Source organism: Hakea prostrata, chromosome 3 (genome assembly GCF_041222555.1).
Source record: "Hakea prostrata isolate BN-2017 chromosome 3, UWA_Hpros_2, whole genome shotgun sequence".
Taxonomy (NCBI): Eukaryota; Viridiplantae; Streptophyta; class Magnoliopsida; order Proteales; family Proteaceae; genus Hakea; species Hakea prostrata.
Window position 1 is genome coordinate 16,253,472 of NC_142602.1, and position 12,216 is coordinate 16,265,687.

The 12,216-nt window shown below is 38.6% G+C and overlaps 1 protein-coding gene across 1 annotated transcript in view; it reads right to left on the bottom strand.

Moving 5' to 3' along the window:
* Positions 1–12,216, bottom strand: part of LOC149021192 (exocyst complex component SEC8-like) — a 67,464-nt gene that overhangs the window by 18,555 nt on the left and 36,693 nt on the right. The window contains exons 13-17 of the mRNA XM_089149460.1: positions 3,008–3,138; positions 2,869–2,918; positions 1,438–1,538; positions 379–491; positions 14–125 (exon numbers count right to left, since the gene is read on the bottom strand). Coding sequence (XP_089005586.1) covers positions 14–125; positions 379–491; positions 1,438–1,538; positions 2,869–2,918; positions 3,008–3,138 — 507 coding nt within the window. The remainder of the gene's footprint in view (positions 1–13; positions 126–378; positions 492–1,437; positions 1,539–2,868; positions 2,919–3,007; positions 3,139–12,216) is intronic.

Sequence of the window (12,216 nt, forward strand, 5' to 3'; positions counted from 1 at the left end):
TTAGGGAGAAAACATGCCTCCATGTACGACGCTCGGCATCTTTCGTACGTTCGTTCAAGGAAAGTTTGCACATACTTTACAAGGTCACCAGAAAATTTGGGCATCGCTTGTGTCCAACAAAGCACCTGACATCAATTGTGGATATCAACTTGGAAGTTCATAAAATACCTTAATGATAAATGAAAAAGGAATGAGAAAGTCTAGGAGATCCTCATATCAACTCTGGTTTGCAGAAAATTAGAACAGCCAATTAAGGGAGAAATTGCATTATTCATGGAACTTCGAATCGGTTGCTAGAAGTATTCCCTACGAATCCGTCAGATGCTTGAAATCATACATTCTTTGAAAATGATCTTATCATATGGAATATTGCATCACCTCTTTCGCCAAAGAATCAACAGCCAGTAGACCTTGTAAGACGGGACGTCCCCTTTCAATCTGAGGAGTATAAGTAGAAGCAGAATGTACTCGCGGACGAAATGCAGCTGGACCTACAAAGTTCTCTAAATTAGCATTTGGAATACAGAAAAGCAAACAGAGTTACTATGATGTACAAATGTATCCACTCCAATATCCTCCAAACATTCCACTCCAATTCCAAGTTATATCATCCTAGCCATTCATGGAAATTGAACATGTTACCAATAATCTTCCTGAATTACTAACAAAAGAACAGTAAATATTCATGAACAAATAATATTTCAACCTAGTAGTGCTGTCACTTGATGGAAAAGGCATTTGATACTTGATAAGACAAAACTATGCAAGGCCCTTAACCTTGCTCTCCCCACCCAATCCTTCCTCATTGACCACCATATCCCCGTTAGCCCCAACTGCATCCTTTGTTGGAATAGTTTGGAAGACCTCGATCACCTCTTCTTCTCTTGCCCTTTCTCTAGATCTATCTGGGGAAAAGCCCTAGCATCTATTTGGCCCCATTCGAGGCAGTCCTTCGGGTTTACCCGTGATTGGACTTGGATTTTGAGAAACTTTGCAAGTACCTCCATTTGCGATCGGATTGGTAAGCTAGTGTATTGTGCCTCTATCCATCACCTTTGGTGAGAGTGCAATCTCCACAGATGGACTTCCAAATCCCGTTTTATTGATAGGATTTGAAATGCCATCTATTTTGATGTTTCTTCTAGACTGTTAGCTATTCCCCACCCCCCGTTGATGATACTCCAAGGAACATGCTTATTGTTGTCTCCTAGGGCCTTAGCTCTTCTTTTTGGTCTTCTACTTAAAGACCTTGTTTTCTTGCTTGTCTTTTAATATAATTATTTATTCATAAACGAAAAATAACTATGCAAGCCTTAAACAAAAAATAAAAGAAGAAGAAGATGATGATGATAGTTTATCATGTTTTTACGAGTTACTATTATACATATACAAAAAATTTGATTCTTGACTGAGCCATGATAGTTCAAAGGTACTTGCTTGATATAGCTTGCTGGACTCCTTTCCGATAATCCACATACATTGTAGGTAAGAAATGATCCTTCAAGAAGTTCTCCACAAAAGCTAACAGTCCGTCATTCCTGTAAAAGTTGTGGTATCACAAAAACTTGGATGACACTCTACAGAGTGTAGCCAGAAGAAATGTAGCATTATGTTAAAAGCATTCAGCAAAACACGAGCCACAAGACTTAAAATCAGGTATAATGTTCATCCCAAAAAAAAAAAAATTGGATATACACGCAAACCTATACAAATTTGACTCAAACAAGAGTAAAGATGATTATGATGTAAATAACCATAATGATCAGAAACACGAAATTCCAGTTGCCACAAATTATGATGCAAGCACAAAACAGATTAGAGCAACAAACAAATAAATTTCTAGGCCTCTCTCCCTTCCTGCTCCCTCCACTCTCTCTTCTTCTCAACCAAACAAGACTATCTAGATACCCTCCTCCAAAGGTCTTTTTAAATCTAGATCTCCCTAGGACTTTGTAAGGCCTCATGCTCACTGTCCCTTGATACTTAGTAGCATGGTGGGAGATCTCACGAGATATCTCATTTTTTCACCTTGGCGAGATGAGATGGAGGGCAAGAGCAGAGAGTTGGGATATCTCGCTCGAGATCTCACCATATCTCGCCATATCTCGCCCAGGATCTCGCTGGAACTCTCAATTTTTACCTTTTTTGTGGATTTTGGCTGAATTTTCACTTGCAACTACTCTTAGCACATCTACAACAAAGAAGATCAATCATTCTCTACTTGTCTTATGAATTTATGATTTAATGACTTATATAGAACTTCTAATGGTTGTATAATTATTTTATTCTTGAAAATTGAGATTGTGATACTCATATGGATGGAATTTTGATAACATTTAAGTTAGTTAATGCATTTGATATACTTGCTTTTCATTTATATGCCTTAAAGGTTCTATATTACATGTTGTATAACATTGCATTCCCTAATCCTACTACATTTTGGTTTCACACTATGGGTAGACTTAGAAATCATACATAGGGTTGTTTCTAACAAATCTAAAGCCACCAACGTGTTTAAAAGGCCTTAAATAAGCTAAATACCAAGTTTCAACCCAATTGGGACCCTAAAACCCACCGAGATGGGCCACCGACTGACACCAAAAAATTGTATATCTCGACCGAGATCTCACCGAGATGGTTGAGATCTCTCTTTTTCAAGGTGGCGAGATCTCTCTCAAGAGCAAGATCTTCTACCATGCTTAGTAGTACTTATTACATACTTGCAAAAAATTTTCCACCCTTGTTTATTTTCTCCAATAAACATTCAGTGCTAATAGAAATTAAAAGAAATTCTAGAAGCAATGCTCTTTGCTTGCAGACTTTAATCGACACGAACAGTGGAAACTGCAAAGAGTTTTACAAGCTTACCCAAGCTGGGAATACTTAGAAGGCAGTAATGAAGCGATCTTATCAGTAAACTGCAAATTACATTAGGTTAGTCAATTAAATGTATCATGCACAATATTATATGCCTACAAAGGCAGATCGACATGTTCCCGTACACAACCTGAAGTACAGGTCGATATATGGAAGCTGCTAGATAAATTCCTTGTTCAGGAAGAACAGCTGCAGTTCCGTAACCTTCTTGTAATACATTTGGACCCCTCTTGTTCCATCCCTGGCGAATGCGACCAACTCCTGGAAGGAAAGACACAAATCACAGTGACTCACATAAAAGTGTTCATATTACCCCCAAGGAAAAGCATACAAATCTTCAGAAGGAATACAGAAGTAGAAAGAGAACCACAAAGAGAAAATAATGCATTATGCACACAGACCTATCAATTCAGAGGGGCTTCTGGGAGAAAGAAATCTATGGTGGAGATTAATTAGGTCTCTTTTTATGAAGTGAATCAGTTTATAACAGTGAAAGTAAAGCTGAAGATTGAGAATAATAATAATGATACACATCAACAACATTACACTAAAATGATTCACAGTTCTTTTTCCTGTAAAGAATGGAGGGTAACCGATGAAGGAACAACTAAAAGACAAGCAAACAGAGTTTCCAATCCTAAGAAAGTGGTAACACTTTTTTCAACCAACAAACCCACTACAGTGTTCATAAACCTAGAACCATCATAAAATGATTGTAAGTTTTCCCACAGGCATGGCCAGCTTCAAATGGCAAGCTTTCTTGGCCATTTTCTACTCACCAGTAACTTCTCCTAAGTCCTACCAAGAAGCTGCTCCTAACTGTAATGTATGAGCAACTAGATTCACCTTCTTATCTTAGAAAGCATCCAATTATTTAAAGCAACCATACACTTCCATAAGCCAATAAGAAAATCTTTAATATACGGAAACCATTAAATACCGTCAAGTTGATTTACGAAATCAACATTTTGTTCCTGGTCAGTGCCCCCTACACCAGATCCATCACCGGAATCCTCTTCTTCGGTTTCCCTAATTCTTCACTTCCTTTCAGTGCATGGACAAACAAGAACTTATTGATGTTATTCTCGGTTTTGCTGTCTATGTTCAACAGCAGCAACTTCTGAACCATGCATTTCCAGCCTCCACAGTCTCCCCTCCTTGTGGTTTAATGAAACTTTTGGTCATCGTCTTGTAAAAGCCTGGATATACAGGTATGCACCTTCCATTGTAGTCTTTAAAGTATTCATTGTCTCCAGATTTCACTTCCGAAAAATCACCATGATGTTCATAGGGTCATTGTTGGTTAAACTGCCACAGAGTCGGCTTTATGGGCCACAATGGCTAATGGAAGACTTCAGCTCTGATATAATCAGGTAGGGAAAGAGGACTGAAAAATTCTGTTTTACAGAATACAGACCAGAAGACAGTAGAAAACACAGGGTGAAAAAAAGCAGCTTCTGTATTGTATCACATTTTAGAAGACACAGTAGGACAAGAAAATACTCCAGTCATTACAATCTTTTGAAAGAAACAAAACCTACTGAATGAAGACATAAACTGCTCTTCATAATAACACCAACTAACAAGGGCCATTAAAAACTTTTCACAAGTAAAACAAACTCAAAAAAATAAAATATGATGGGGAGGGGGGGGGGAGGAAAAAAACAAGTTAGTAGTACAGACCAGCTTATTAGACTGATTAGGACACAAACCAAAAAAAAAAACTCTACCCTTAGGAGCTCACTTGCATGGGTTTAAAACTTAGAACTTCTTTTCAGGATAGGAACATTCATACCAACCCAGTCGACTCATGCTCCCCATCAGAACAAGGTTAAAGCAGGTTTCCCCAGAACTACTCTTAGCTGTGTTCAGTATGGTATCCAAGAGCAGATGTAACTAGGTTGTGTTGACATACATTGATGTTTCACTTGCTTAACAGCTCAAGCATTTGCATTAGAGGTTGTGAGTTAACATGGTATCAAAGCAACAAGGTTGAATGTTTGATCCCTGGGAAGTGCAACAGGGTTCCCACTTCCCATACGCATTTCTCCATGTGCCATGTGATGGTGTTTTGACTTAAGTCTCTGTTACATGGAGGGCTGTGTGCATACAGATCTGCACTTGCAGTGAGACATTGTTTAAGGATGTTTAGTGGTATGGTTTTGTTACAGTACAGAAAATGAATACCCAAAACTGAAACCATTTCCTACCATTTTGTATCTATGTTTACAAAACCATTAGCATACCATGGTACAGTTGCAAAACAAAAATAGTGTATGTAAATGATACATATAAAGTATTAAATGGTAATAGTGGAGTTCTGGTATACAAACCATTTTAACGATTTTTGATGGTATAGTTTTGGTATATACCATTAGTACGCACCAAAAACCGTTACCATACTATATTGCAATAGGAACAACAACAACAACGAAAAGCCTTGTCCTAACTAAATGGGATCAGCTACATGGATCGTTATCTTCCATTCAACTCTATTTGAGGACATACTAAGATATAAGGCCTAAGCTACCACACCCTTTCTCACCACTTCTCCTAAGGTTATCAAGTATCCTAGTTCTTCTAATTCCTTCAATTTTGAATTAAATGATTTCTTCGTATAGGGGCGTTTAAAGGCCTCAATTGGTCATTGTCATGCCACCTCAATCAACTTTCTCGTAGCTTATCAATTATCACAGCTACTCCCAAGCCAGCTCTAACATGAGCATTCGCTACCTTATTCTTTCTAGTTTGTTACTCATCCATCTTAGCATCCTCATTTCTGCTACAAAGTTTATCTATATGATGCTTCTTACCAGCCCAACACTCTACACCATGCCACAATAGGTTTCAAAAACCGTAACATGTAGTTTTTGAAATACGGTTTTTGAAATGGTTTGGGACAATATGGTTTTACATGGACGGTTTCAATTTTGGACCTCCAGTATGCAGTTTCCATACCAAATTGACACCTTAGTGTTGTTTAATACACATTGTTGCCCTTACTTAACAGCTGAAGCTGTTGAGCTAAGGCTGCTGCAACACAGCAACAGTTTGATCCCAATTTCTAATGTCTCAGCGCGAAGGATATGCAAAACCAGAATCTGGATGGGCAGAGAAATCCAAGAGAAAAAATCTTGTTTATATTCAAAAGCTTACGGATGCTACGTGTTCCAACACATCCTGCTCTGTTTTTGAAATCTGCAACAACTGTTACCTGCAACAGATTCCACCGAACTGCAGGATTTCTCATGTTCTAACTGATCCTGCTAAACCTCTCTATGATTTTCTACACTTTCTGACCAATCACTCCACGTAGTTGCATAATTTGTTAAACTACATTAACAACCATGATAAGAGGACTAGATTAACAACAGGTTCAGAAATAAACCTCAATCAGGCAGTTGATTGAAGGGAAGATACTGTCAATTAGTGAGTGAAAGATAGATTCCCCCAAGGAACCTCAGTACTACACTCATTCTAGTCATAACCTTGTGCATTTATAGGTAATTTGTTTCAAAGTTCTCTTACGAGTACAAATGAGAGATGATGATTATGCAAAGTAATATCTACTTAAACCAAGGATTTCTTTCAGGAACGATGAGTCTTTTTGAGGAGTGAGTGGTTCTTTGTATTTCATACTTTCTCCACATTATTTTGATGTGGGGACCCTATGATGTGAACACGGTTGACCTCCCCCCCCTCCAAATAATTGGGCCCAATACTCAGACCAAAGAAGCCAACCCGAAGCTGGCCAAATCCCCCCAAGGGCATTTTGGTCATTTTCGAGGCCTTTTGGGGCTTAATATGGGTCTAGATTGAATCCCCTTGATCCAAGGGTTATGGATCTAACTTTAGTTTTTTAATTGGGTTAGTAAATTTTGAGTTAAAGTCCAAGTCCATTATAAGTTAGTTTTGGATAAGATAAGATTCTTTATCCTTGGGGGTTCTTATCTTTTAGGAGTTTGATTTCTTTTGAGAGTTCTATTTTGATTTTAAGTTGTTGCTTGAGTCCTAAGTTATCTTAATCAGTGTGTGCTTTTAAGATTAACTTAAAGTGTGTTTTAGTAAAATTCCAATTTAAGGGTTGAGATCTTGTAGTAACTAGATTCCCTTTTAGAGTATTTTGGTAAATTGTTCGGATCTCTATCTATTTGGGATTCTCAACCCTGTCAAAGTCTTTTGTTTTCAGGCTATAAATACCTTATTCATGCAATGTATTTTCAGTTTTGATGATTAATAAATTTGATTGAATTGAGGATCAGGATCTCCTTGTTGGGTAGACCCTAGTTGAGTGAAATTACTTAAGTTTCTTCATTATCTTCTTCAATCCAGCAACTTTCAAGTGATCATGAAGCAGCCATTCAAGCATACCAGCATTCAAGTAAAGAAGCCCTTCCCTACCCTCACCCACCTCCCTTAAGTCCATTGCACCTCTCCCCTACCCCTCTCCTATTCTGCACACACCATCCTGTTGGTTGAGTTCTACTAGGAGTCCAATTCTATTAGAGTTTTTATTCATGTAAATTTCTATTTCTTGTTACCCAAGTAGTAAAGGTATTTATGTAATAGGGTATTTTCCACTTAATTCTAAATAGAGGGCTTGAGATCACATTGATCAATAAGCCATTCTACCAAAATTGTGTTTCTCAACATGGCATCAGAGCCTAAGTTCGATTAGGAAGAGAAACCTACCTCCACTGCCGCTACAACTGCTCCGTTGCCAAACCATCCGCTGCATCCTCTTCTTTTAATTTATTTTTTCATTCCTTCTTCTTCTTCTTCTTCTTCTTCTTCTGAAACCATCACAGAATTTCTTTATTTCTTCTTCTTTTTTTTTTTCTGAAACCATCTCAGAAATTTTTTCCCTTCTAAAACCATCAACAGTTTTTTCTTTCTTTCTTCTGCAACCATAGCACCATCGCAGAATTTTTTCTTTCTTATTCTTCTGATACTGTCTTCTTCTTTTTCTGAAACCATCACAGAATTTTTTTTCTCTTCTGAAACCATCGACGGTTTTTTTTTTTTCTTTCTTTCTTTCTTCTGCAACCATTGCAGAAATTTTCTGCTTCTTCTGTAACCATCGCAAATCCATCCCAAGACTCATCGAAAACTCATCGCCCATCTCTCGACCCATCTTTGCTCTTCTCTTCCATCTTTTTTTTTTTTCTCTTTCTTTCCTGGTTCCACCTTCTTTTCTTCTTCTGAAACGGGACCTCAAAAACTGTTACAAACCCCTTTCAACCACCCTGAACCATTGAACCATCGAACCATTGATCCATATTTATCTCATATGAAAGTTGTTACCAAAATACTATAATATTTGAAGGGAACTCCTGGAAAATGAATACTTTTGTCACCCACTAATAATCTAAGAGTAGAAGAATAAACTGATGCTGACTAGGCGGGATCTCCAGACAGAAAGTCAATTTCAGGTTACTGTACCTTTGTTGGAGGTAATCTAGTTACTTGGAGAAGTAAGAAACAGAATGTGGTAGCTTTATCCAGTACCAAAGTTGAATATAGAACTATGGTTGAAAGGCTTGCTACAAGATATTGGAGTCCAAGTTTCAAACCTTATGATGCTATATTGTGACAAGGCTACTATTAGTATTGTTAATAATCCAGTACAACATGATCGAACTAAGCACATTGAAATTGACAAGTTTTTTGTCAAAGGAAAGTTGGAACAAAGGTTTATCTGCATGCCTTTTGTGAGGTCCAGAGACCAAGTGGCAGATGTTTTCTTTAAGGGTTTGAAAGAAGAAGATTTCCTTCCTATTGTAGGCAAGTTGGGCATGACTAATATCTATGCATCAACTTGAGGGGGAGTGTTGGTTGAGTTCTACTAGGAGTCAAATTCTATTAGAGTTTTTATTCATGTAAATTTCTATTTCTTGTTACCCAAGTAAGGGTATTTATGTAATAGTGTACTTTCCACTTAATTATAAATAGAGGGCTTGAGATCACATTGATCAATAAACCATTTACCAAAATTGTGTTTCTTAACAAACATCAAGTCACACGACACCAACAACTCCACCACTCCCAGAGGTTCACTGAGATTGATAGAAGAAATCAGGAGGAATGGTACAGAAGAGCACGAAACAGGGATATCCATATCAACCACATCAGTCAAAGTGCTGTTCATAGGGGGGACCCACCATACACCACTAGTTCTATTTTCTACAGTTCTTCCCTCCCCTCCTAGGACAGACCACAAGGGAACAAGCTACACCAACTACAGCAGCCCCAGCCACTACATCCAAGACTGCCTAGTCAGTAGTGCCCTCAAAGAAGGGGAGAAACAGTCTCCCAAAGTCACCACTCAACTCCTCAAGAAGAAGTACAGTGTCCACCTCTAGAAGCAGCCCTAGAAGATTTTTTTGACAATGAAGGACTCTTGGACAGCCCACAAGACAAAAGGATGTTAGTAACAAGTACAATGATGCTGCCCCTGATTTCTAGGGTAGTTACAGAGGAATCCCAAGAAGACCACGAGGTCCAAATCGTGGAAGACCCTGGAAAGATCAAAGCCCTTGAAGACAAAGCCTAACACACAAAAAAGATTGCCTCTAAGAAGTGCAGGGACATGATCAAGGCAACTACATCAGCAAAGGGCATGCCTCTGAGAATTGCTTTGAGTGAAGATCATCGTGGCCCCCCGAAATTGAAGTTCCAAAGTTGCTGCCCACAAGGTTTAGGTCAGCACCAGCCTCTCTCCTGTACTACACCGAACCCACTGTTAACCTTAAAGGGTATCTTAACAGACTCACCTCAGTAGCACACTACCTTGGATTTGGTATAGTCATCATGCCTTGTTGGTTTGTTAAAGAAGAGGCTACTAGACTCAAACATCACATCTATCAATCCATCATTCCTCTAGAGTTCTGTCAAGGAGCAGTATTGATTGTTTTGTACCTACTACTTCCTCCCCATTGCAAGATGCGAGGACAAGTTCACATGGAAGCCCTCCAAAGGATTGATCCTGAAATACATGACAAGCACATTCACAGGAGATAAATGTTTGCAAGAAGGGGAGAAGGGGAAAACTGATGTGAACACAGTTGACCCCCCTCCCCATAATTGGGCCCAATGCTCAAACAAAAGAAGCCAATGCAAAGCTGGCTGAATCCCCCTTAAGGGCATTTTGGTCATTTTCACGCCTTTTAGGGTTCAAGTCTTAAAGTCCATTATAAGTTAGTTATGGATAAGATTTCTTATCCAAGGGGTTCTTGGGGTTCTTATCTTTTAGGAGTTTTCTTTGTTTTGACAGTTCTATTTTGATTTAAAGTTGTTGCTTGAGTCCTAAGTTATCTTAATTAACATGTAAAACTTTTAAGATTAATTTAAAGTGTGTTTTAGTGAGATTCCAATCTTAGGGTTGAGACCTTGTAGTAATTAGATTCCCTTTTAAGAGTGTTTTGGTCAAGAGTCGGGATCTTTAACAACTAGGGATTCCCAACCCCAGTCAAAGCCTTTTGTTTTCAGGTTATTAATAGCATGTTCATGCAATGTAATTATCAGTTTTGATGATTAATAATTTTGATTGAGTTGAGGATCAGGGTGTCCTTGTTGAGTAGGCCCTGGTTGAGTGAAATTCCTTAAGCTTCTTCATTATCTTCTTCAATCTAGCAGCTTTTCAAGTGATCATCAAGCAGCCATTCAAGCATACCAGCATTCAAGTAAGTAAAGAAGCCCTTCCCTAAACTCCCCCACCTCCCCTAAGTCCATCGCACCTCTCCCCTGCCCCTCCCTTGTTCTGCGCACCCCTTGCCACCCCCTGCCATTTGTTGAAATCCCCCGGATTTCTACCCCTTTAACCCGTGGTTTCAAGACCGAAAACCCGAGCCTCGAGTCGGCGACAACTGTGGTCCATTCAAGTCAAGCCCGAAGGATTGGAAATGGAACCAATGTTGGTGGATGACCCTTATGATGACTCAACAACTCTCCTAAAGTTTAAGTGAAGAAAGAAGATTAATTATGATGGTGTAAAAAGGGTGATTTTGGAACATCCTTAGATCGGTATGGAGAATCCGAGTGACGCAAATAAGGTATCAAATCGAAGATCGTCGAAAGACCTTTCCAACGAGCCAAAAATCACCGAATTCGGAGTCCGTTTGAGGGTCCAACCATGGACGGTAAGTTGGGCCAGTTGGGTGAACCAAATCCCACCCCATTTTCTATTTAGGGGCAAAATTGGAATTTCGGGTTTTTAAGCCCTATTTTATGTTTTAACTCATCCATAACCGCATTTCTTTATGCAAGAACGAGCTTGAGGCTACGGGAAGAGGAGAAACCAAGAGGGAGAGCGGTTCCCATCCTTCCGAAGGTGTTTTGTGATCCAAATCTTCGCGAAATCACTAGGAAAGGTTAGTTTTCTTTAACCCTTCTCTTTAATTATAATTGGTGGGAGTTTTTCTCTTCTCTTCATTTGGGAGATATTGAAAATGAAGGTTGTTAGGTATCTTGGATGCTTTTCTTTTCTTATGTTAATGTCCCTTCCTAGTTTGTGGGAGTAATGGTAAGATCCCTTGCTTTGATTGATGCATTTTGACTCCCCGGGTCACCCACGGGTGATTTAGGAGAGTCAAATTTCGGACTTTTTGAGTTGGGTTAAATTTGATCAAATTGAAGGTACCCGTAGGATCCTTTTGCTGCCAATTAGCTTCCCCCAAAGTTTTGTTTTATTTAGACTTCGAATTGGTGGCGAATTAGAGACCATTCACTAGTAAGTTGAGAACTACCCTTTTGTAAACTAGTGGTAAGGATTCTGTTTTCGTGGGAAGATTTTGGGATATCCTTTGAAACCCAAATTGACTCTAATTGGTGATAATTATTTCTTTTGCATAAATAGGTTTATATATCTTGTATCTTTAGTCGCCAAACTTGTGGGAAGGAATTACTGAACTTTGGAGAAAGGAATCTAGTTGGAAGGTGAGGAATATACTTAACATTATCTTACATGTTTAATTATGTTAATTAATTTTTTTTATTAATATCTTTACTTGCTTTAGTATTATTTTGTGATTATGTCTTCTATTTTTCAATATCTTTGAATAGTGATATGAGAATGGATGAGATGGATGAGATGGATGAGATTGAATGGATTGAGTTTTTCTTGTTGAATCCTAAATTATTGATATGAAAATATATGGATGATGTTGAATTAAATTACTCCTTTTATTTTATGTTGCTTACTAGGGTTGTGGGTTCACTCATTGCCCTAGTGACATTATGTGATTGCTTAGATTGTGATTGGGAATGGGGAATGCCCTTTTGGCATTTCTGCCATAGGATACCTGAGAAGGCGGTATGGGACGCATTCCTATAGTGCCCTTG